General features: G+C 42.7%; 2 protein-coding genes and 2 non-coding genes across 4 annotated transcripts; 1 reads left to right on the top strand and 3 right to left on the bottom strand.

The window, feature by feature from the left end:
* Positions 1-7,236: 7,236 nt before the first annotated feature.
* Positions 7,237-7,308, bottom strand: TRNAM-CAU (transfer RNA methionine (anticodon CAU)). The gene has a single exon. It is a non-coding gene; the product is annotated as a tRNA-Met (tRNA).
* Positions 7,309-7,549: 241 nt separating this feature from the next.
* Positions 7,550-14,313, top strand: ILF2 (interleukin enhancer binding factor 2). The gene is made up of 14 exons (XM_065903837.1): positions 7,550-7,644; positions 8,345-8,404; positions 8,622-8,664; positions 9,020-9,124; positions 9,500-9,577; positions 9,886-9,988; positions 10,486-10,551; positions 11,023-11,139; positions 11,621-11,699; positions 12,487-12,574; positions 12,982-13,043; positions 13,122-13,236; positions 13,452-13,542; positions 13,758-14,313. Exons 1-14 carry the CDS (start codon positions 7,640-7,642, stop codon positions 13,916-13,918), a joined length of 1,173 nt encoding a protein of 390 aa, XP_065759909.1. The 5' UTR covers positions 7,550-7,639; the 3' UTR covers positions 13,919-14,313.
* A 168-nt stretch (positions 14,314-14,481) lies between these two features.
* On the bottom strand, positions 14,482-16,198 carry SNAPIN (SNAP associated protein). The gene is made up of 4 exons (XM_065903850.1): positions 16,006-16,198; positions 15,684-15,730; positions 15,343-15,461; positions 14,482-15,097 (listed from the first exon to the last, which is right to left on the bottom strand). Exons 1-4 carry the CDS (start codon positions 16,146-16,148, stop codon positions 14,996-14,998), a joined length of 411 nt encoding a protein of 136 aa, XP_065759922.1. The 5' UTR covers positions 16,149-16,198; the 3' UTR covers positions 14,482-14,995.
* A 6,003-nt stretch (positions 16,199-22,201) lies between these two features.
* Positions 22,202-22,308, bottom strand: LOC136156666 (U6 spliceosomal RNA). Its single transcript, XR_010661155.1, has one exon. It is a non-coding gene; the product is annotated as a U6 spliceosomal RNA (small nuclear RNA).
* Positions 22,309-22,674: the final 366 nt, after the last annotated feature.

Raw genomic sequence — 22,674 nt, forward strand, 5'->3', positions numbered from 1 at the left:
GGAATTCTGTTGCTTTCTTTATAATCCAGTAAATGTTGGCAATTTGATCTTTGGTTCCTCTACCTTTTCTAAATCCAGTGTGTACATCTGGACTTCTCCGTTCACAGACTGCTGAAGCCTAGCTTGAATGATTTCGAGCATAACCTTGCTATCATGTTAAATGAGCCCAATTGTACAGTACTTTGAACATTCTTTGGCGTTGGAATGAAAACTGATCTTTTTCCAGTCCTGCGGCCACTGTTGAATTTCCCAAATTTGCTGACATCTTGAATCCAACACTTTCACAGCATCATCTTTAGGATTTGAAATAGCACAGCTGGAATTCCATCACCTCCACTAGCTTTGTTTGTAGTAATGCTTTCTAAGGTTCACTTGACTTCACACTCCGAGAAGTTCAGCTCTCGGTGAGTGACCACATCATCGTGGTTATCCCAGTCATTAAGACCTTTTTTGTATAGTTCTTCTGTGTATTCTTGCCACGTCTTCATCTCTTCTGCTTCTGTTAGGTCTTTACTGTTTCTGTCCTTCATCATGCCCATCCTTGCATGGAAAGTTGGTTTGATAGCTCTAATTTTCTTGAAGAGATCTCTAGTCTTTCCCATTCTATTGTTCTGCTCTATTTCTTTGCATTGTTCATTTAAGAATACCTTCTTATCTCTCCCTGCTATTCTCTGTAACTTTGCATTCAGTTGAGTTTATCTGTCCCTTTGTCCCTTGCTTTTTCATGTCTCTTCTTTCTTCAGTCATTTATAAAGCCTCCCCAGACAACCTGCATTTCTTTTTCTTTGGGATAGTTTTGGTCAGTGCCTGAAGTACATGTTACGAACCTCTGTTCATAGTTCTTCAGGCACTCTGTTAGATCTAATCCCTTGAATCTATTTGTCACCTCCACTTTATAATCATAAGGGATTTGATTTAGCTCATACCCGAATGACCTAGTGGTGTTTCCTACTTTCTTCAATTCAGGTCTGAATTTTGCAATAGGGAGCTCATGATCTGAGCCACAGTCAGCTCCTGGTTTTGTTTTTGCTGACTGAATAGAGTTTCTTCATCTTTGGCTGCAAATAATCATCAATCTGATTTTGGTATTGACCATCCAGTGATGTGCATGTGTAAAGTCATCTCTTGTGTTGTTGGAAAAGGGTGTTTGCTATGACCAGCATGTTCTCTTGACAAAACTCTGTTAGCCTTTACCCTGCTTCATTTTGTACTCCAAGGCCAACTGAAAGTGAAAGTATTAGTAGCTCAGTTGTGTCCAACTCTTTATGACCCCATGGACCCTTATAACGCCCACCAGGCTCCTCTGTCCATGGAATTCTACAGGCAAGAAAACGAGTGGGCAGCCATTCCCTTCTCAAGGCCCACCCAGGACTCCTGCATTAAGGGCAGATTCTTTACCATCTGAGCAACCAGGGAAGCCACTCTGAGACCAAACTTGCCTGTTATTCCCAGTATCTCTTGAATTCCTACTTTTACATTCCAATTCCTTATGATAAAAAGGACATCTTTTCTGGTGTTAGTTCTAGAAGTTCTTGTAGGTTTTCATAGAACCCGTCGACCTCAACTTCTTTGGTATCAGTGCTTGGGGCATAGACTTGGATTACCGTGATACTGAATGGTTTGCCTTGAAAACGAACAGACATCATTCTGTCATTTTTGAGGTTGCACCCAAGTACTGCATTTTGAACTCTTCTATTGACTATGAGGATTACGTACTTCCTTTCTTCTAAGGGTTTCTTGCCCACAGTAGTAGACATAATGATCATCTGAATTAAATTCGCCCATTCCCATCCATTTTACTTCACTGATTCCTAAGATGTCGATGTTCAGTCTTGCTGTCTCCTGTCATCTTGACATCCAATTTACCTTGATTCATGGACCTAACATTCCAGGTTCCTATACAGTATTGTTATTTACAGCATCAGACTTTACTTTTACCACCAGACACATCCACAACTGAGTGTTGTTTCCACTTTGGCCCCGTCGCTGCATTCCTTCTGGAGCAATTAGTAATTGCCCTCCACTCTTCCCCAGTGGCATACTGGACACCTTTGACCTAGGAAGCTCATATTCCAGTGTCATATCTTTTTGCCTATTCATACTGTTCATGAGGTTCTTGCAACAAGAATACTGGAAGGGCTTGCCATGTCCTCCTCCGGGGGACCACATTTTGTCAGAACTCTTCACTATGACCCGTCTGTCTTGGGTGGCCCCGCACAGCATGTCTCATAGCTTCACCAAGTTACACAAGCCTGTGATCCATGAAGGGGCCGGGAGGATGAGAAAGTTACTCTGTACAGAGAGAGCAGAACACTGAAGTATGTTTCCTACATATTTAGGAGAATTTTGAATATTGTTATGGTCTAGAGCAAACAGTAGCCCACGGACCAACTTCAGATGGCAGGTATGTTCTATCTCACCTGTTCTCTCGCTCTCTCTTCCTCTCTTGGAATTGACCAAGAATGTGGGCAATTAAATTACACACACACACACACACACACACACACACACACACACACACAACTTGTGTGTGTGTAATTTAATTGCCCACATTTTTATATCAGCAGGTGGCACATGACTATTTGGACTTCTGACTTGTCTTAAAATATTGGAGAGCTGGTAATATAGATTCTGCATCTCTCTATGAACAGTCATCTGAAACCAAGGATCATTTCTTTGAGATGAGTCTAGCTCATCACAGTCCCTATACATCGTGGTGACTCATTTGCATCACTGGCTGCAGCACTAGTGTATGTTTTCAACCCTGATCTAAGACGTAAGGTATATGGGTGTAAGAGTGACTGAGGAGGAGAGGCAAGAAAAGGCAGTGGCGGGTGGATAATGCAAGCTTTGTGCGATAGGCATGTCTTTGTCCTAAAGGGAGGACTCCAGAAGCTATAGAGGTAGATAGGAGATAGGGAAATAAAACAATAAAAAATAAAACAGTTTTATTGAAGTATATCTGTTATAACATAAACTATACATTTGTAACATATATTACGATTTAATGAGCTTGGACATACACGTATACTGGTGAAACTATCACCACAGCATCAAAGTAATACACATTTTCATCACCTCCAAAAATTTCCTTGTGTCCTTTTGTGTGTGTGTGTGTGTGTGTGTGTGTGTGTGTGTGTGTGTAAGAACATAAGAACACCTAACATGAGATCTACCCTTTCAACAAAATTTAAAATGTATAATGTGGTCTTGTTCATTATAGGGTGATATTTTGTAAGTAGAACCAATTGGAATTCAGGAAAAGAAGGCAGCATACAAATAACTGAAGTCTAGGCAACATTGACCCATTAGTTGAGAAGCTGAAAGGTTTTGGGGGGGAAGATAACTATTTTAGTTTATTGGTTTTGAGGTGCCTGTAGATACCCAAGTGGAGGTATCCAATAAGCCATTGAAATAGTGGAACTGGAACTCAGGAGAACTAGACTAGAAATCTAACTTAGTAATTGAGCTTCCCTTTTATCCACAGTGGCTTAAATAATTTGTCCAACCCTCAAGCTGAGCTGAAGAAAACTAAAAAATGGTAGATGAAATGCTTTTGAAAATCAACAGTCTAGGAAGACAGTGAAAGCATGAAAGGACAGGAAAGCAGGAGAGCAGAGGCCTTTTCCCCCTGGAGTCATTTGCTGATCCAAAATTGGTGGCAGAAAATAGGCTACATGGGGCAAGTGAGACAAAAGTTGGAGTCCAAATGTCCCCAAAGATGATCACACTGGTAAACCATCTTCCTATTTAGGGTTAGGATCCTGAAAGGCTGCACTCTTAGGGGAAACCCAGGAGTAGGGGAAACCAGAAGTAAACAGAAAATCCAGTCTTGACATAGTCAAAAGCCCAAACTTAAGAACCAACTGATGGGTTTAAGAGCAAGTTAGACTCAAGTGAGAAGTAAGTAATGAATTGGAAGAAAGCAAAGAAGAAACCACTCAGAATGAAGCATGGACAAAAAGGAATGAAAAATATAAAAGAGGAAGTTAGGGGGAAAAAAGAAGAGGGCAGGTATAAAAGATATCATGAGAAAGTCTGGCTCACCTTTATTTGGAGCTAAGGAGGGAGGGAAATAATAGGGTAGAAGCAATATTTAAAGAGACAGTGGCTGAGAAACTTAAAAAATATGTACCTCAAGTCACAGATTCAAGAATCTCAACAAATCTCAAGATTAAAAATAATAATTCATACCTGGAACCATCAGAGTGAAACTGCAGGAAATAAAAGATTTGTCTCTCAGTCATGTCTGACTCCTTGTGGCCCCACAGACTGCAGCACGCCAGCTTCCCTGTTTTTCACTGTCTCCTGTAGTTTGCTCAGACTCATGTTTCTTGAGTCGATGATGCTATCCAACCATCTCATCCTCTGTCCCCACTTTCTCCTTCTGCCTTCAATCTTTCCCAGCATCAGGGTCTTTTCCAATGAGTTGACTCATGTCTGACTCTTTGCGACTCCATGGACTACAAACTCCAGGCTTCCTAGTCCTCCACTGATTATGGTATTAGGATCATAATTAAATCCATTACTGAGTACCTGGCATCACTTATTTGTCATTGAAAATATTTACTGTATAATACAATTTGCTGCATGTGAGAGTGTAATTGAAAAAGTCTTGGTCTTACTTTTAAATCTAAAACAAATTAGTTACTGTGTGACACTATGATTGTTGTTCAGTCGCTAACTCATGTCCAACTCTTCGCAATCCTGTGAACTGCTCCAGGCTTCCCTGTCCGTTACTATCTCCTGGAGTTTGCTCAAATTCATGTCCATTGAGTCGGTGATGCTATCTGACCACCTCATCCTTTGCTTCCCTCTTCTCCTTTTGCCTTCAATCTTTCCCAGCATCAGGGACTTTTCCAACGAGTCTGATCTCCACATCAGGAGGCTAAAATATTGGAACTTCAACTTCAGTTTCAGTCATTCCAATGAGCATTCAATGTTAATTTCCTTTAGGATTGACTGGTTTGATCCCCTTGCAGTCCAAATGGACTCTCAAGAGTCTTCTCCAGCACCACAATTTGAAAGCGTCTATTCTTCAGTGCTCAACCTTCCTTATGATCCAATTGTTAAATGTGTATGACTATTGGAAAAACCATAGCTTTGACTGTAGGGACATTTGTCAGCAAAGTGATGTCTCTGGTTTTTAATATGCTGTCTGGGTTTGTCATAGCTTCTCTTCCAAGGAGCAAGTGTCTTTTAATTTCATGACTGCAGGCATCGTCCCCAGTCATTTTGGAGCCCAAGAAAATAAAATCTGCCACTGTTTCCACTTTCCCCCCATCTATTGGCCATGAAATGATGGGACCGGATGCCATGATCTTTGTTTTTTGAATGTTGAATTTTAAGCCAGTTTTTTCACTCTCCTCTTTCACCTTCATCAGGAGGCTCTTTAGTTCCTCTCCGTTTTCTGCCATTAGAGTGGGGTCATCTGCATATCTGAGGTTATTGATATTTCTCCCGGCAGTCTTTAAAATCTTTAAAGACAATCAGAAAAAAGAGGGTTGGTTACTCTCAGAAGAGCAATCATTTGACTAACAACTCTTTTTTCACAGCAAAAATGGAAGCCATAAATAGTAAAATAATATTGTAAATGTGCTGAAAGAAAATGACTTCCAGTTTGGAATTACATATCTAGAGAAAATGTCCTTCAAAACAAAGGTGAAATAAAGATGTATTCAGAGAAGCTGAAAACAAGAAAGTTAGCCGCCAGCAGAAGGGCACTAATTCTCAAGAAGGAGTATTATTCCATAGTGTTGCGGATACAGGAAGAAATATAGAGCTTTAAAAATGGTAAATCTCAGTGACCATTGTCTTAGTAAGCATTAATGTCCTATGGGATTGAAAATATATATGGAATTTAAATTCTGTAAACATATACACCTACACTTACCCAACAGGAACAATTGCATCTCACAAGAATCTTGTACAAAAATGGTCGTAGCAGCTTTATTCATAAGGCTTCAAACTGGAAACAACCCAAATGTATTAGCTTGTGTCTCAGCCAGTCAGAGGTCCTGTATTCAACACAGGAGAATGGGTAAACAAACTGTGGAATATTTATGCAATGGAATGCTACTCATAATAAAAGGGAACAAATTGCTGACAGATGCAAAACTTCAGAAGAATTTTTAAATGGGTCAAGCAAAAGAAGTTAGACAGAAAAAGAGTACATAGGATGTTAGTCCTTTTATGTGAACAACAGCAAAAGTAATCTCTGATAATAGAAATTAGAATAGTGATTGCCTCTAGGAGAAGGGCAAAGGAGTATCAGTAAATTTTTTGAGGCGATAAAAATGTTTTATGTTAATCTGTGTGGTGGTTACCTGGGCAAAATATATTACTCACAATTAATCGAGCTGTAGACTTAAGGTCTGTGCATTCTGCTGCAGTAAATAATACACCAATATAGTACTTAAAGGAGTTACACAACAATATATACAATTCCGGAGGGAGTGATGGTGGTGAACGGAATTAAATTATTCTTGCATTTTTCTCGAGGAGGGAATAGATTTTATAAAGTTAGACTTTGACAATCAAGGAGGCGCGTCATAATTTTTAGGATAACCACTAGAAATGTAGAAAACGAGTGGGAGCTCTCAATTGACAGAAGGAGGGAAGGAATAATAAATAGTAATCAATACGAAAGAAGGCAAGGAGGATAAGTAGGATTATAGCAAGGACAAAAAGCACATAGTAATATGAATTGATGTAAATGCAACCACAGTACATCCATGTACGTGGCTGTGAAACTTTGAATAAAGGTGGAATCTGCCAGAGAGGTTGTAGAAAGAGGAAAGGAGAAAGGAGAGGAAACTGGACAAAAAATGGCAGAGGGCTGGTCCTTCTCTCCTGTCGTTTCCCTTGCCCTCCTTTTCTGAGCTCTCTTTCCAAAGGCTGTCTCAGTTTCCCTTCTAGTCCCTCAGTACCATCAGTACTTTCCCTCCCTGAGTCAATCAACACACATGCAGACTCATATCCGTTTCTCCTGCCTCAAGAGCTTCTATGAACCACATCCAGACATGTAGTGTTCACAGTCACCTAAAATCCCTTCCTACATGATTGCGCTTGCTTTTTCCATTTCACTCGCTGATAGCAAAAACAGCTTTTAAAGGCTGCATTTTTGAGGGAGAAAAAAGTAGGATTACGGTAGTTACATTTACTGAAGAAATTTTTTTTTTTACTGAAGAAATTTAAAACAGAAAAACTGTCCCAGGAGAAAAGTAAAAACACCGCTAGCAGAGGATGGTTTCGATCCATCGACCTCTGGGTTATGGGCCCAGCACGCTTCCGCTGCGCCACTCTGCTCCTACGAGCGCGTGTTTCCCAAGAATCATATAGAAAGGTCTCCAGATGTCAGCCATGCTAAATTGTTTACACAGCGCTCCCTAGCGTCTGCAAAAAGGCGTTAATGTCTAACCCGTTCTTATTGGCTAGTTACTGACATAGCAGGCCCTTTTCATTGGCTCAATAAACCGGTTTGCCAAAGCAAACCAATAGGCCCAGACAGCGGAGTACGGCAGGAGCCAATCGCGTTGGAGTTTGTTGGGACACGCCGGCAAGCTGCCTCTCCAGTTCTCGGGTCCCCAGAGGAAAGGGGCGGTTGGTGTGGCCTCCATTGTTCGGGATCTAGGACGCCATGAGGTAAGGGCTGTGGGGTGCTCTGGAGAGGTTTCAGGTATTCGAGCGAAAACTTTAGGAAGTTGGTCCGAAAGGAGTCGGCGGACTGGAAAGGGCCATGTACCTGGGGGTTGCACGGAAACCTGGGAACTCCGGGTCTAAGAGACTGGGGGAGGTCGGGGGCAGTGGAGGCGGGGAAACTTGGCCGGGGATGGGGGGTGGGGCCCAGGAGTCGGGAGGCGGTTTCGACTGTTCGATCTCTGGGGGAGTTCACATGAGGGGGTGTCTTAAGGTTCCAGGAGGAGCACCTCTACACCCCCTATTTGGACTGAGAAGGCTGGAACGTGTCTCATTCATCCTCAATGTCAGGCGCTTGACATACAGATACGCCTGATAGATGCTTTTACTACATTTACTGCAATCACATTAGTCTCCGAAGTATTAGGGTTGGCGGGACCCAGCAGTTATGGGGTGTTTCTTGTAGGGCTCTCTGAGCCTCGTCAGTATTTAATGTGATTTGATGTGATTCAGTTATTCAGTCATGGGGAGTGAGCCTGGACATTTGGAAGGTGTAGAAGTGTAAGTGAGAATGGGATCCTTTGGCTTCCAAAGGGAAGCGCAGAGCGATAGAGGTAGGCTAACTTGAAATCATATGGCCGGTATCGAGGAGATTGCTTCAACGAGGTGAAAACAAAGTTAAAATGTGTTAATAATGCATTTCTAGGGGTGACAGAGGCCGAGGTCGTGGCGGGCGCTTTGGTTCCAGAGGAGGCCCAGGAGGAGGGTGAGTGCCAGTTTTTAGCATCTCTGTGCCCGTTGCTTTCCGTTTCAGTCATCTAAATAGGAGTTTGGAGTGGAGTAATCTTAGCTGCCTTGTTGAGATCCAGCTGTACTTTAAAAGTATTCTTCTCATGCTCTCTTGATAAATGAGTTTGACCCCATGATGTGAAGTCAATTTGATTTATGTGGTGAGTAATCTGGATTGTTTTTCTGCTTTTTAGGTTCAGGCCCTTTGTGCCACATATTCCGTTTGACTTCTATTTGGTGAGTACCTTGGCCACTATTCAGTTGTTGTTTCTTGGAACCTGGCATTTCCCTGATAATGAAGTCATATGGTAGCTGGAGTAGAAAAAGGGAGGTTTTGAGTCATCTGTGTTGCTTTACATACAGAAACAGTGTAATCTGGGTGGGGAAGATAGTTCCTTCATTACAATTGACAGTAACATGATTATAATCTTTGGTCTGAACAGTTAATTGTATCACTGCCTTATCTGTTAATATAAGGGTAGTGAGAGCATAAGTGTTGTAGAATTGTCTCTTTTTTTGTGTTGTGGCAACAGCAAAATCTGTTGTGTATTATTTTTGGTAAGTAGTATATAGTAGTTTATTTCTTGTCTAGTGTGAAATGGCTTTTCCCCGGGTCAAGCCAGCACCTGATGAAACTTCCTTCAGTGAGGCCTTGTTGAAGAGGAATCAGGACCTTGCTCCTAATTCTGCTGAACAGGTATATTCTGTTGGTTTTCTTCCTGAGATTTCATGAAGGAAGCTAGAGAAGTAAACAGTTACTTGGTGAGGTTACTGTTATCAGAGCCTGAACTCCATAAGTTTAATTATTTTTCATTGTGGGTAATTTTTCATTGTGGGTGAGTGTATAAACAGATTACATGTGCATTCATATTATCACTGGGGAATCTGTCTTTGGGATCAAAAAGTTTTCTCTTCTGGCATATTCAAGGCTGGGAGGGTCAGGGTGTTCTCAGAATCCTGTGTAGGTGTTGATTCATCTCCTATTGAAGGAATTGGGGGAAATAGTCAGACTTGATGAAAAGTTACTTAGTATTTCACCTGAGGGTATTTTTTGTTTCCTGCTATCTTTCAGGCCTCTATCCTTTCCCTGGTGACAAAAATAAACAATGTGATTGACAATTTGATTGTGGCTCCAGGGACATTTGAAGTGGTGAGTTTTTGAAGATTTAGCCCTAGGAAAGGGAAGCCATGGTAGTGTGAAAGTTTCCTTGGTTCCTGTTGCTTAGTTCTTCAGATGCTTATTCAAAGCCACTCTTGGAATGGGAAAGTACAGTGGAATTCCTTTGTAGTGCTGGTCTTGGGGACCAGATTCATCATGACTATCACCTAGCCGTAATGAATCAGGCTTTTCATTGCTCGTTTTGGGATATGATTTGAACTCTGCTACTTCCAAATCTGGGTAATAAGCTTCTCACTTCTAAGTTTTGTTTTTTCTTTCTTAAATCCCTTTTCCAACAGCAAATTGAAGAAGTCCGACAAGTTGGATCATATAAAAAGGGAACGATGACTACAGGACACAATGTGGCTGACCTGGTGGTGATCCTAAAGATTTTGCCAACATGTGAGTGTGCCTCTCTCTGGCCACAGCAGCAGAACATAGCAGTTGGATTCGAGGCATAGGGATCTAAATGTGTGCTGTATGCGAAAGAATGTATGACCAGTTACTGCAGGATAGACTTTGCTCCCCAGGGGACATTTGGCAGTGTCTGGAGATGTTTGAGGCTAATGTCTTCTGGTACAGGCCAGGGTTGCTGCTAAGCATCCTACAATGGACAAGACAGACCCTACCTCCCAACCCCAAACAAAGAATTATCCAGGCCAAAATGGCATTAGTCCCACTGATAAAAATCCCTAGGGTGGAAAAAAGGTGTGTGTAAAGGAGGAGGTGTCGCTGAGCCTTCAGTTTCTCTGTTTTTACAAACTTCCCCTTGTAAAAGCGTGTATTCAGTTGCTTGTCCTTGCTCTGCCGAAATCAGAGTGCAGAGTAGCTTTGAGACATATAGAAAGTCTACTAAAATAATTATAATCTTTATTATCTCTTTTTCTCTCTCAATCTAGTGGAAGCTGTTGCTGCACTAGGAAACAAGGTCGTGGAGAGCCTGAGAGCACAGGATCCTTCTGAAGGTTTGAGTTTGTTGCTGAACATGTAACACAGTGGTCATAGAAGCCAGGTTTATAAGTACATTTTAATAAAGTCAGGTCAGGCTAGAAGGAAGAGTGAGTGCAGAGTTTTATGTTGGGGAAGTTTCTAGCAGAGATCACCAGCGTTCAAAATCTAATTGATTTCTCTTACTTTTAAAATTCTGTATTCTCAATTCTGACTCTGGACTGTTGCTGTTTTTAAAAACCTGGGACTTCCCTAGTGATCCAGTTGTTAAGATTCTGCGCTACCAATGCAGGGGGCATGGGTTTGATCCCTGGTTGGGGAACTAAGATCCTGTAGCTGAGTAAATAACAAATAAACAATAACAGATAGACAGATCTGTTAGATAAATCAATAGATAAATAAATATCTGTTCCCCTACCCTCATCCTGGATTTACCTTTGGTCATCTAATGGAAATGTGAGTGCAACTTCTGATTTTTCTTATTTCAGTTTTGACCATGCTGACCAATGAAACTGGCTTTGAAATCAGCTCTTCTGATGCTACAGTGAAGATTCTCATTACAACAGTGCCACCAAACCTCCGAAAACTGGACCCAGAACTCCACTGTTAGTCCTTTATTACACTGCTGTGAAATTTGGGGGAAATTCAAAACATGGTATCAAATGCTGTTGAATTTACTTCATTTGTTGCTATTCCACATGCTACCTTTTGGGGACCCAAGTTTTCTCCCAAACTTTGCTGTCTTCCTTTGTAATTTGGAAGCAGTTTTATCAGCTTGCTAATGAAATTGTCAAAAACAGCCAGGCCAAGAAAGCAGTTTGAGGACTTAAGAAAAAGGACTGAGGAAATATTTATGGAGGGGGTAGACTTTTGGAGAAAATTGGGGCTCTCTCATGCTTCCAGATCTGGTTTAGGGAAGGAACAGTGATTTGGGGATTTGCTGATCTGAGGACATGGGGATTAGTTCAAGGAATTACTAAATCACCCTGTCCTCCTTCTGAGTTCTTGGAGCATGGCAATGGAATTGAATTGCTTGCTCAGTAATCAGAATGTTTCATCTTGGTGGATGTCGTGCTTGTCTTCTAGTGGATATCAAGGTATTACAGAGTGCCTTAGCAGCCATCCGACATGCCCGCTGGTTTGAGGAAAATGCTTCTCAGTCCACGTGAGTCCCTCCCTGTTTGAATGAAGATATATCCTAATCCTTCTAACTACACTGAACAGCATGATAACCCAGCCTTCCTCTGACAACTGTTTTTGACTGATTTTCTGTCTGGATTTTGATTTTGTTTTTACCTGAAGTACCTGGTAGCTCAACTGGTAAAGAATCCGCCTGCAATGCAGGAGACCCCAGTTCAATTCCTGGGTTGGGAAGATCCCCTGGAGAAGGGATAGGCTACCCACTCCAGTATTCCTGGTCTTCCCTGGTGGCTCAGCTGGCAAAGAATCCACCCGCAATGTGGGAGACCTAGTGTTTGATCCCTGGGTGGGGAAGATTCCCCTGGAGAAGGGAATGGCTACCCACTCCAGTATTCTGGCCTGGAGAATTCCATGGGCTATATGGTCCATGGTGTTACAAAGAGTCGGACACAAGTGAGTGACTTTCACTTCACTTCAAACTTAGGTTGAGGGAAAGAAGGGAATAATTCTGGCAGTAGCTTCAGCTCTGTGCCTTAGGTATGGAAGTAAAATCTTATTGCTTTAATTTTTAAAGGTTATAAAATACCCGTGTTTTACTGTGTATCCTTGTAACATTTATTTTATACGTAGTAGTTTGTACCTCTTAATCCCATGACTCCTATTGTGCCCCTTCCCCTTCCCTCTCCCCATTCGTAACCACTAGCTTGGTCTCTGTATCTGTAGGCCTGTTTTTGTTTTCTTTTTTGTTATATTCTCTGATTTGTTTAATGATCTGTTAACTGCTTTTAATTCCTGGTGCCTCTTACCTTCAGAGTTAAAGTTCTCATCAGACTGCTGAAGGACCTGAGGATTCGTTTTCCTGGCTTTGAGCCCCTCACTCCTTGGATACTTGACCTACTTGTAAGTAATGAAGGGCAACTGGAATTCCTGATCCACCCTATGAATCAGTAGTTAGTCTGAAACCTACCATAAAATGAAACTTGGTACAGATTAAAAGAAATCTTAGAGGAATGGGGGTACTAAAAAAAAAAAAAAAAGAAATCTCATTAGTGGACAAGTAATCCAACAGATTCAATGTTGATTATTTCTTGGGCTTTTGGAGTATTCAGTTAAATGGGTAGTTATTACTGCTCCTTTATCTTTTTCATTACTATGGTCATTAATGTGGTAATGGAGAGAAATTACTGAATGAGCAGTCATTTCAAAACTGCTTCTTGAACATGAAAGTTTTCATGATGGTTTAAAGTTTTAATTTGTTTGAAGATAGAATTGCCACTTTATGGCACACTTACCGGCTTTTCTTGTAGGGACATTATGCCGTGATGAACAATCCCACCAGACAGCCTTTGGCCCTAAACGTGGCATACAGGTATAGCATGCTGCTTTGGGTTTGGGGTTTGACTGTACGTTGTCTTGTGTGTTCTTCTAATATCTCTCCATGTTTCAGACGATGCCTGCAGATTCTGGCTGCAGGACTGTTCCTGCCAGGGTCGGTGGGTATCACAGACCCCTGTGAGAGTGGCAACTTCAGAGTACACACAGTCATGACTCTGGAACAGCAGGTATATTGGTGCAGCTCTGAAATGGTGCATTGTGCCCCTCTCTTGAATATCCTTTGTCAGAAAGCAAAGGAAATGTGATCTTAGTGGTCAGAGATTTGGGGGTTCTCACAAATTTTGGTTTTGAAATTAAAAGTTTTCTTCATCTCAGTTGTCATGAAAATGAGAAGGTATTTTGATTCTCCTTGCTAATTTACTCTTACTTTGCCCTCCTTCAGGATATGGTCTGCTACACAGCTCAGACTCTGGTCCGAATCCTCTCACATGGTGGCTTTAGGAAGATCCTTGGCCAGGAGGGTGATGCCAGCTGTGAGTGACCACTGTGGGGCAGGGGTTCTTTTTTTTTTTTTTTCAGTGGGTTTTGTCATACATTGATATGAATCAGCCATAGATGGGCAGGGGTTCTTCATGTTACTCTGTGATCTACAAAGTAACTGCACTCAGTGGTCTTCATTTGTCCACTGTGTAGGTCATGACTTGGATGTTGGGCTACTTGTCTGAAGTCACCTTTTCTTCTCTTCTAGATCTTGCTTCTGAAATATCTACCTGGGATGGAGTGATAGTGACACCTTCAGAAAAGGCTTATGAGAAGCCACCAGAGAAGAAGGAAGGAGAGGAAGAGGAGGAGAATACAGAAGAGCCACCTCAAGGAGAGGAAGAGGAAAGCATGGAGACTCAGGAGTGACCTCCTTATCTCTTCACCACCCCCTTTCTTACCCAAGGGGAAGACTGGAGCCTAAGCTGACTGCTACTGGGCTTTATGTGGTGGCATTTCTGAGGGAGTAAGGGAGACAGGAAGGAAGATTTTTAAAGAAAGACTATAGAAGGAGGTATCATTCCACTGGGTTCTGAAACTGTCTTAGTAATCAGAAATCTCCCGTTTATGACCTGTGCCATCCATCCACAGTGAAGCAAGATACCAACAACTTTTCTTCCTAATATTGTAGAATCTCCAGCTCCTGAAACCTCTCTAAGCCAGTACTTTGTTGTTGAAATGTTGTGAACTGTTAGTGTTTGGATTTTTTTTTTTTTCTAAGAAAAAAGATTAAAGTACTTCCTAGTAGGGCTCTTGGTACTGTTTTTCCTTGGCATCTGGCAATCATTTTGCTTCCATTTACTTTCTGTACTCTTCACTGAAAATGATACTTGAGTTTTTTTCATTGATAATGCTTGATCTCAATTTGAAGCTATATTTGAATTAATGTAGAAAACTCTTGGAACGCTTCCATATACCAGAGTAAACTGGACTACCATTTAAGCATTTATTGAATGAAATATTTCTAGTAACACTGCTACAGTAGTCAAGCCAGTGCAGTCAACAAAAGGGAGTAGATGGGTCATTCACCTTGACTTTGCCTGTCCTTTCCTCTCAATCCTTAGTGTAAACAAAGGAAAACTGGAAGTCACAGAGGACATTCTGCCCAGGTCCAACAACCTGGCATGTAACAGGAAGCCCCTCCCCTTGTTAATGAGGCTCAGAGATGGTACAGGAAGTGGGCCTTGACACAGCTTAGAAAAAAAATGCAGAAGCTTCAACTCATTCCTGGAAGTAAGAGCCATAATAAATCCTTTGGGATCCTGAGTCCTGCTGTACACAGGTTTCTTTGGGCCCCGCATAAATGGGTAAGACTTTGAAGTGTTTCAAACAAACCACAGGGCTGCCTTTTTGATGTCCCAACACCTACAGGGCATCCTGGAGGAAACAGGCAGCTGGGGAATAGTAGTCGTGCTACACTGTGGCCATGGGCCATCTTCTGGCCTGTTACTTGCTTGGGGAACCAGAGGGGTAAACTCCTGAATCCAACATTGCTCTCCTTCGGGCTGTTTCCTTGGCCACGCTGTGGTTTAGCCGCCTCAGCCTTTCCTACAAAACAAGATTTGGAATCAGATAACTATCCTGTCAAAGGATTTAGAGCTCGCTGTTAACCAGGTGCTGGAAAATATCTTAGGCTTGCTTCATCTCAAGGTTAAGAACAGTAAGTTTTAGTTGACAACTCCCTTTCCCCAAAGACTAAAAATAACGGTGACTTTCATTGTGTTGGGGACTTCATGACACCTTTTGAAAATCGGAAAGTACCTTGAATTACTGTTGGTAGGAAATTCCTTTACCTGGGCATTCTGTAGGATATTATTGACCAAGACGACGCGTCGTCGGGCATTAAGGAGCTTCTTCACATAGGGGTCGAGATCCAGGGCCACTTTCTGATCCTCATTGATACGACACAGTTCTGGGAAATGGAAGGAAGAGGCAACTAAACACCTAACGGCCTTGTTCGGGACAAGTAAGCTAGTAAATGTTATGGAAAACACTTTACCAAATGGATACTGTCACTAGAAACTTAGGGGTCAGTTAGCAGCCCTAGAAGCAAGTGAGAAAAACCCAGCCCAAGAGGTTAGCAAAACGGAAGGTACTGAAGTCAGTTGTAGGATCCAGGGGGATGCTTACTCACCGGTGGCTAGGTTGTCAATTTGTTCCCGGAGCTCTACTTGGCTCTCTCTGCAAAGAGGTACGAGTTAGACGGTCAGACTGTCCCACGGTCAGACAGTTAATGGAATAAAAAACCTCCCCTGTGTGTTTCCCAAGTGCTTAGAGAAGCCAGCTTTTGCCTCCACCTGCACGCCCTGCCGCCAGTCGGCCCCGCTTCCAATGTTTCCCCACTTGTAGTCGCGCCAGAAAGCCAGCGAACTCATCTTGTCTCCGCCCTTTCTTGGTCCCGCCCCTAAAAAGCCAAATCCAGGAGAGGCCCCGCCCCAACCTGCCCTCCAGGGCACCTGACGGCGTGGACGTGAGAGTCAAGCTGCTGTACAGCTGGTCTCAGGAACTCGAGGAGCCCCTCGGCGAAGAGGTCGCGGCCTGCGGGCCCCGCCACGGGCGTCCCTGCACCGGACACAGCGGCGGAACCAGCCCCCGCCATCACGAACTGCCCTTACGCCCGGAACCCGCCGCGGAGGCCGCCGGGAACTTAAGCCGCTCCAAAGTGCGCCGCCAGGGGGCGTCCGGGGAGTGCCGTCTCCGGCCCTGCCAGGGGTTTCTGGGAAATGCAGTCTCTGGAGCCAGAGGGGCGGGGCGGGACGGAGAGAAGCGAAGGGACAGAACCTAGAGCTACTGGAAGTTGTAGTTCTCTTTAGGCTTTGAAGTGACTGGTTGAGAAAGTTTCCAGACTTCAAGAGCTGAAAGTGAAGTCGCGCAGTCGTGTCCGACTCTTTGCGACCCAAAGGACTGTAGCCTACCAGGCTCTTACGTCCATGGGATTTTCCAGGCAAGAATACTGGAGTGAGTTGCTATTTCCTTCTGCATGATACCTTCCCGACCCAGGGATTGAACATGGGTCTCCCGCAGTGTAGGCAGACGCTTTACCGTCTGAGCCACCGAGGAAGTCCAAAGGAACCGTTTTGGGAGGGGTACTTTTTGTTTTCTCCAATGTTGAAGAATAATTGCTTACATACCCTATTGTTCATAGATTTCCCATGTTAATTTTGTGGGAAATCCAAATGATAGTCATAGTATCTTTCTAAATTTAAGTGTATTTTTAATGGCACTAAAATATATACAAAACTGAATCTGAATATCATTCAGCCTTAAGAAGGAATGAAATTCTGGTGGGTTAAATGTGAAGACATTATGCTGAGTGAGATAAGCCAGACCCAGAAGATCAAAATTTAATAGTCCTGCTTATATGAAGTACCTATAGCAGTCAAATTCGTGGAGCTAAAATGTGGTTTTGTCTATCAGAACAGTGTTGTCAGGGGCTGAGGGGAGTGGAGATTTGTTGCTCAACAGATACAGTTTCAGTATTTGTTGTTGTTGTTCAGCCTCTCAGTCGTGTCTGACTCTTTGTGACCCCATGGACTGCAGCATGCCAGGCTTCCCTGTCTATCACCATCTCCCAGAGCTTGCTCAAAGTCATGTCCATTGAGTCAGTGATGCCTACCAACCATCTCCTCTGTTGACTCCTTCTCCTCCAGCTTCAATCTTTCCCAGTATCAGGGTCTTTTCTAGTGAGTCAACTCTTTGCATCAGGTGGCCAAAGTATTGGAGCTTTAGCATTAGTCCTTCCAGTGAATGTTTAGGATTGATATCCTGTAAGATTGACTGCGTTGATCTTCTTGCTGTCTAAGGGACTCTCAAGAGTCTTCTCCAACACCACAGTTCAAAAACATCAGTTCTTTGGAGCCCAGCCTTCTTTATGGTCCAACCCTCGCATCCATCCTTGACTACTGGAAAAACCATAGCTTTGACTAGACAGACCTTTGGTGGCAAAGTAATGTCTCTGCTTTTTAATATGCTGTCTAGGTTTGTCATAGCTTTTAGTTCTAGAGATGAGCAGTGGTGATAGTTTCACAATAATGTGAGTTTACTCAATGCCACTGAACCTTACACTTAAAAATGATTAAAGTGCTAATTTTTATGTAATATAGATTTTGCCACAGGGAAAAACATTTAACCTGCATGTTTCCATATTTGTATTTTTTTCTACCCTCAAAAAGTTTCCTTACTTTTGTTTTTCATGGCTTTCCAGAGAGTTTACATCTCTTGTTGAACTCTCAACAAGAGGCACAACCCTCTGTCTCTAAAATCCTAATGTGTTCCAGTGGCTTACAAAAAAATGGGCATCAAAATATTCAGTCTTGAGATTTGATGAAATAAAGTTCCTATTTTAAGACAAGAAAACTGCTTGGGAATTCCCCGATGGTACAGTGGTTAGGATTGTGTGCTTTCACTGCCATGGACCTGGGTTTAATCCCTGGCCTAGGAACTAAGATCCCGAAAGTCTTTTTTTGTCCACATCTCATGGCTTGCCAGATTTTAGTTCCCTGTTAATGTTGTTACTCAGCCATTCTTTGTAACCCCATGGTCTAAAGCACAGGCTCCTCTGTCCTTCACTATTTCCTGGAATTTGCTCACATTCATGTCCATTGAGTTGGTGATGCTATTTAACCATCTCATCTTCTGCCGCCCCCTTCTCCTTTTGTCTTCAGTCTTTTTCAGCATCAGGATCTTGTCCAATGAGTTAGCTCTTTGCATCAGGCAGCCAAAGTATTGGAGCTTTGATTTTAGCATCAGTCCTTCCAATGAATATTCAAGGTTGATTTCCTTTAGGATGGACTGGTTTGATCTCTTTGCAGTCTAAAGGACTCTCAGGAGTCTTTTCCACTACTACAATTCCAAAACATCTTTTCTTCAGCACTCAACCTTCTTTATGGTCCAACTCTTACAGCCATGTGCTTCCCAGGTGCTGCTGCTGCTGCTGCTAAGTCGCTTCAGTCGTGTCCGACTCTGTGTGACCCCATAGACGGCAGCCCACCAGGCTCCCCCGTCCCTGGGATTCTCCAGGCGAGGACACTGGAGTGGGTTGCCATTTCCTTCTCCAATGCATGAAAGTGAAAAGTGAAAGTGAAGTCGCTCAGTTGTGTCCTACTCTTAGCGACCCCATGGACTGCAGCCGACCAGGCTCCTCCGTCCATGGGATTCTCCAGGCAAGAGTACTGGAGTGGGGTGCCATTGCCTTCTCCCCCAGGTGGTGCTAGTGGTAAAGAATCTGCCTGCCAATACAAGTGATGTAGGATCCATGGGTTTGATCCCTGGCTCAAGAAGATCCCTGGAAGAGGGAATGACTACCCACTCCAGTATTCTTGACTGGAGAATTCCATGGACATAGAGGAGCCTGGCAGGCTACAGTCCATGGGGTTCTAAAGAGTTGGACATGACTGAGCAACTAACACTTTCACTTTGGTTCTCTGACCAGGGATCAAACCCTTACCCTCTGCAGTGGAAGCACAAAGTCTTAACTGCAGGACACCAGGGAAGTCCTGGAGGCCTCTTCTCTTCCCTCTTGTGTTCAGTGTGTGTCTGCATTATGAGTTAACCAGATCATTCCAATGTCAGAAATAGCTGCTCAACCATAAATTTTTCTTCTTCTGACACCAACGTTGTAACTCCTTAGAAGATTACATTTCTTTCTCATTTCTGTAAGGCATCAGATGACTCACCACTCACCTTGTACGTGCAGATATCTTTGGTAAACTTTATGTACAATACCAATATATCATTCCCTTAAAGCTAGCAATTGCTGCAGGACAGACTAAGTCAGATGACCTGCAGAGATACCTAATGAAAGTTCTTAGCTTAAATGCTTACTTATGACCTAATTAATATTACTAGCTATCTTACTTGTGTTCTGCCTATTTTACAAGATTACTGTTTCTTCCATTACCAAATGTGTGACTAAGCTGCCAATAAAAATAGTGACAACTAAAAAAAAAAATAGTGACAACTAGGCAACTTGAAGCAATTGACCAAATGTATAGTTCTATAAGATAAAAAATTGTAAAAAAAATAAAATAAAAAATTGTATAGCATAACTCTAGATATGAAAGAAACAAGAGGGAAACATTATCCAGGCCATAACAGACTAGTAAGACAGACGGTCCAGAGACTTTTGGATACTGTTAACAGGGGCCTAGTCCAGTAACAGCCTCTTGAATGGCCCATCAATGAATTCCTTGCCTGACCTGGGAATGAATAGCCTTCTTTATGGTCTGACTCTAATATCCATACATGACTACTGAAAAAACCATAACTATACACACCTTTGTAGAGGACTGAAAAATAAAGGATGTTGCCCACTACTCAGTTCTATAAGAATCAAGTCATTAGCCACTGTGGTCAGTGATCTACAGTACATCCAGAAAGGAATTCAGGATAAGGATAAGGTATTTTGTGCTCTGGGAAAACTGGGAGAACTGGTCCTTAGTTCCATATTTTCAGGAGAAAATTTTATGAACTCAGTTTCTTGCATCTTCCCATAGTTAGGCAAGTACTAAATCTGTACCCCTTTGTCAAAAATCACATAAGTTCAAGCCTTCCCCCTGAGCTTTTTGGAACAGTCCTCAGAGCTTTCTGAAAGACTGTCTCCAGCTTACAATTCCTAGATAGGTTCGAATAAAATTTTCCCGTTCTTTCTTGGATTGACCATTGATTAATTTTTTTCATTGACAACTTCGTCCTCAGGAATAAAGGTGTTTAAATCATTGTGGGAGAGTGGTGGTCAGCAGCTGCAAACCTGAGACCCAAACCATGGCAACTTTTAAAACCTAGTACACTTTTTGTTGTTCTTTGCGTTTGTTTCTCTGTATTGTTCCCTCTAGTGGTTAGAGGTAAAACTCTCAGGAGAGGCTGGGGTCTTATTTTGGGAGTAAGCGGCAAAGAAGGGGGTAGCTAGGGCAACAACAGCCGGCTTTCAGTAAAGGATGCCCAGGGGATAAAGCAGTGTGCGTGTTGAAGAGAAAGGAAAAAAGGTCAAGTCCTTGGGTCCTGTGCTGGGGACAGAGAACAGGGACTGGCCTTGGCTGGAAAAGAGGTGGATGGCCCATGTCTAGAAAGGAAGCCCCCAAGTTAGGCCACAGTCCTTTCAGCTACCTCTTCAAAGTAATGTCGCCAGATTTAGAAAACAGAACAAAAAACTCTGGGACACTAGGTAAATTAGAATTTCAGATAAACAACAAATAAATTTTTTAATATAACTATCTTATCTAGTAATTCTACTTCAAAGGCTGGTTCTCTGAGGAAAATCACTCTGTATTTTGTTTTTATGCTTTCTTTTTCACTCCTTATCACTTGAGTTAGCAATTTTTTTTTTTTTTTTTGAGTTAGCTCTTATATCTCATGAGGACATTGTATCACCCTCCTGACTGATCTTCTTGCTTCTAGCCTCTCTATCTTCCAGGTCAGCCTGCATTCTAAAATATCAGTCAGATTACATAATAACCCTGCTCAGAGAAAATAAGTGCTGAAAGGGACTTGAGAATCCATGTTTTCTTGATTCCTTGGACAGCTTTGTGAAGGAGACTGGGCAAGGGTCTTCCAGAAACCCTGAAGTTTGATAACAGGTTGAAAGCTGGTGCTGGTTCAATTATTCATCCTCTAAACACTTGTCAAATTCCAGGGATAGTGGCACACAGTTCTCACCACAAACCCCACTCCTCCCCGCCTGTGCCCGTATCACATAGCGGTGATCTCCTAGTCCTTGGCTTTCCCCCAGAGGCTGAAGGAAATGAGAGTCATAAAAACTCCCTGTTTCTTCTGTTCCTGAGCTCCCCAGCCCCTTGTTGTTTTTCAGTTGCTTAGTCGTGTCTGACTCTTTGTGACCCCATGGACTGCAGCACACCAGGCTTCTTGTCCTTCACCATCTCCCGGAGCTTGCTCAGATTCATGTCCATTGAGTCAGTGATGCTATCTAACCATCTCATCCTTTGTTGTCCCCTTCTCCTCCTGTCTTCAATCTTTCCCAGCATCAGGGTCTTTTCCAATGAGTCAGCTCTTTGCATCAGGTGGCCAAAATATTGGAGTGTCAACTTCAGCATCAGTCCTTCCAATGAATATTCAGGGTTGATTTCCTTTAGGATTGGCTTGAATCCTAAAGAACTGACTCCTTTAGGATTGGTTTGAACTTGCATCCCTGGACAGTGCTTAGGTTGACTTGTCCCCTCTTGCCGGATACCTGCAGATGGTTCTGGAGGTACGTCCACGAGAAATCTCTGCACCGGGCTATGCTGGGCACTGCTGTGGCTCAGGCAGTAGAGCTGTTGTCAAATCCAAGTTTCTGTGCCTGATGAACAGTGAGGCTGAAACTTCACACATTTGGGAGCAGAGAAAGGTTTATTGCAGGGCCATGCAAGAAGAATGGGATGTTCATTTCAGTTCAGTTCAGTCGCTCAGCTGTGTCCGATTCTTTGCGACCCCATGAATCGCCGCATGCCAGGCCTCCCTGTCCATCATTAACTCCCGGAGTTCACTCAAACTCATGTCATTCTCAAAAGACCTGAACTCCCCAAAGGGTCTCAGGGAGGAGTTTTTTTTTTTTTTTTTAAGAAATCTCTTCAAGATTTTTAATATTTGCCAATTTCAGACATGAGAAATGATATTTCAGTCACATTACTTTAGGAATTATTGGTGTGATCTGCATTCAAAAATACGTGACGCTTCACGAATTTGCGTATCATCCTTGCGCAGGGGCCCTGCTAATCTTCTCTGTATCGTTCCAATTTTAGTATGTGTGCTGCCGAAGCGAGCACAGGGAAGAGTTTTTAAGGAGAAAGTGAGTGAGGGGAGTTGCAGGTTGTGCACAGTTCTCTGACTGGTTGATCATGAGGCAGTAGGGTAGTGTCTCAGGGGTTAGCATATCAAGCCATCATGCTCTAGTTGGTCTGACGGCTACAGTCTCATAGTCATCAAGTAATTAATTTTTTCCATTTGGTGGGAATTTTGGCATCTGTAAAACAGCTCAGGAAATTTCCATCAGATACTTTTATCTAGGCATTTTTGGGGGAAACTTAAGATTCTGTGATTACTATATGACTGACTTACTGTTTAAATTCTTACCAGTTCTCCTGGCCCAACTCCCGCGTTTTGTCCCTACATGTTCACATCTTTTCACTCTT

Source organism: Muntiacus reevesi, chromosome 1, assembly GCF_963930625.1.
Source record: "Muntiacus reevesi chromosome 1, mMunRee1.1, whole genome shotgun sequence".
NCBI classification, from domain to species: domain Eukaryota; kingdom Metazoa; phylum Chordata; class Mammalia; order Artiodactyla; family Cervidae; genus Muntiacus; species Muntiacus reevesi.

Excerpts from the sequence above, each read along its gene's own strand:
- ILF2 (XM_065903837.1), top strand. Across the intron at positions 9,989-10,485 it reads CCTAAAGATTTTGCCAACAT|TGGAAGCTGTTGCTGCACTA; the intron begins GTGAGTGTGCCT and ends CTCTCAATCTAG. Across the intron at positions 10,552-11,022 it reads AGCACAGGATCCTTCTGAAG|TTTTGACCATGCTGACCAAT; the intron begins GTTTGAGTTTGT and ends TTCTTATTTCAG.
- SNAPIN (XM_065903850.1), bottom strand. The coding sequence starts at position 16,148 with ATGGCGGGGGCTGGTTCCGCCGCTGTGTCCGGTGCAGGGACGCCCGTG. Across the intron at positions 15,462-15,683 it reads AATTGACAACCTAGCCACCG|AACTGTGTCGTATCAATGAG; the intron begins GTGAGTAAGCAT and ends TCCATTTCCCAG. Across the intron at positions 15,098-15,342 it reads ATATCCTACAGAATGCCCAG|GAAAGGCTGAGGCGGCTAAA; the intron begins GTAAAGGAATTT and ends CTTGTTTTGTAG.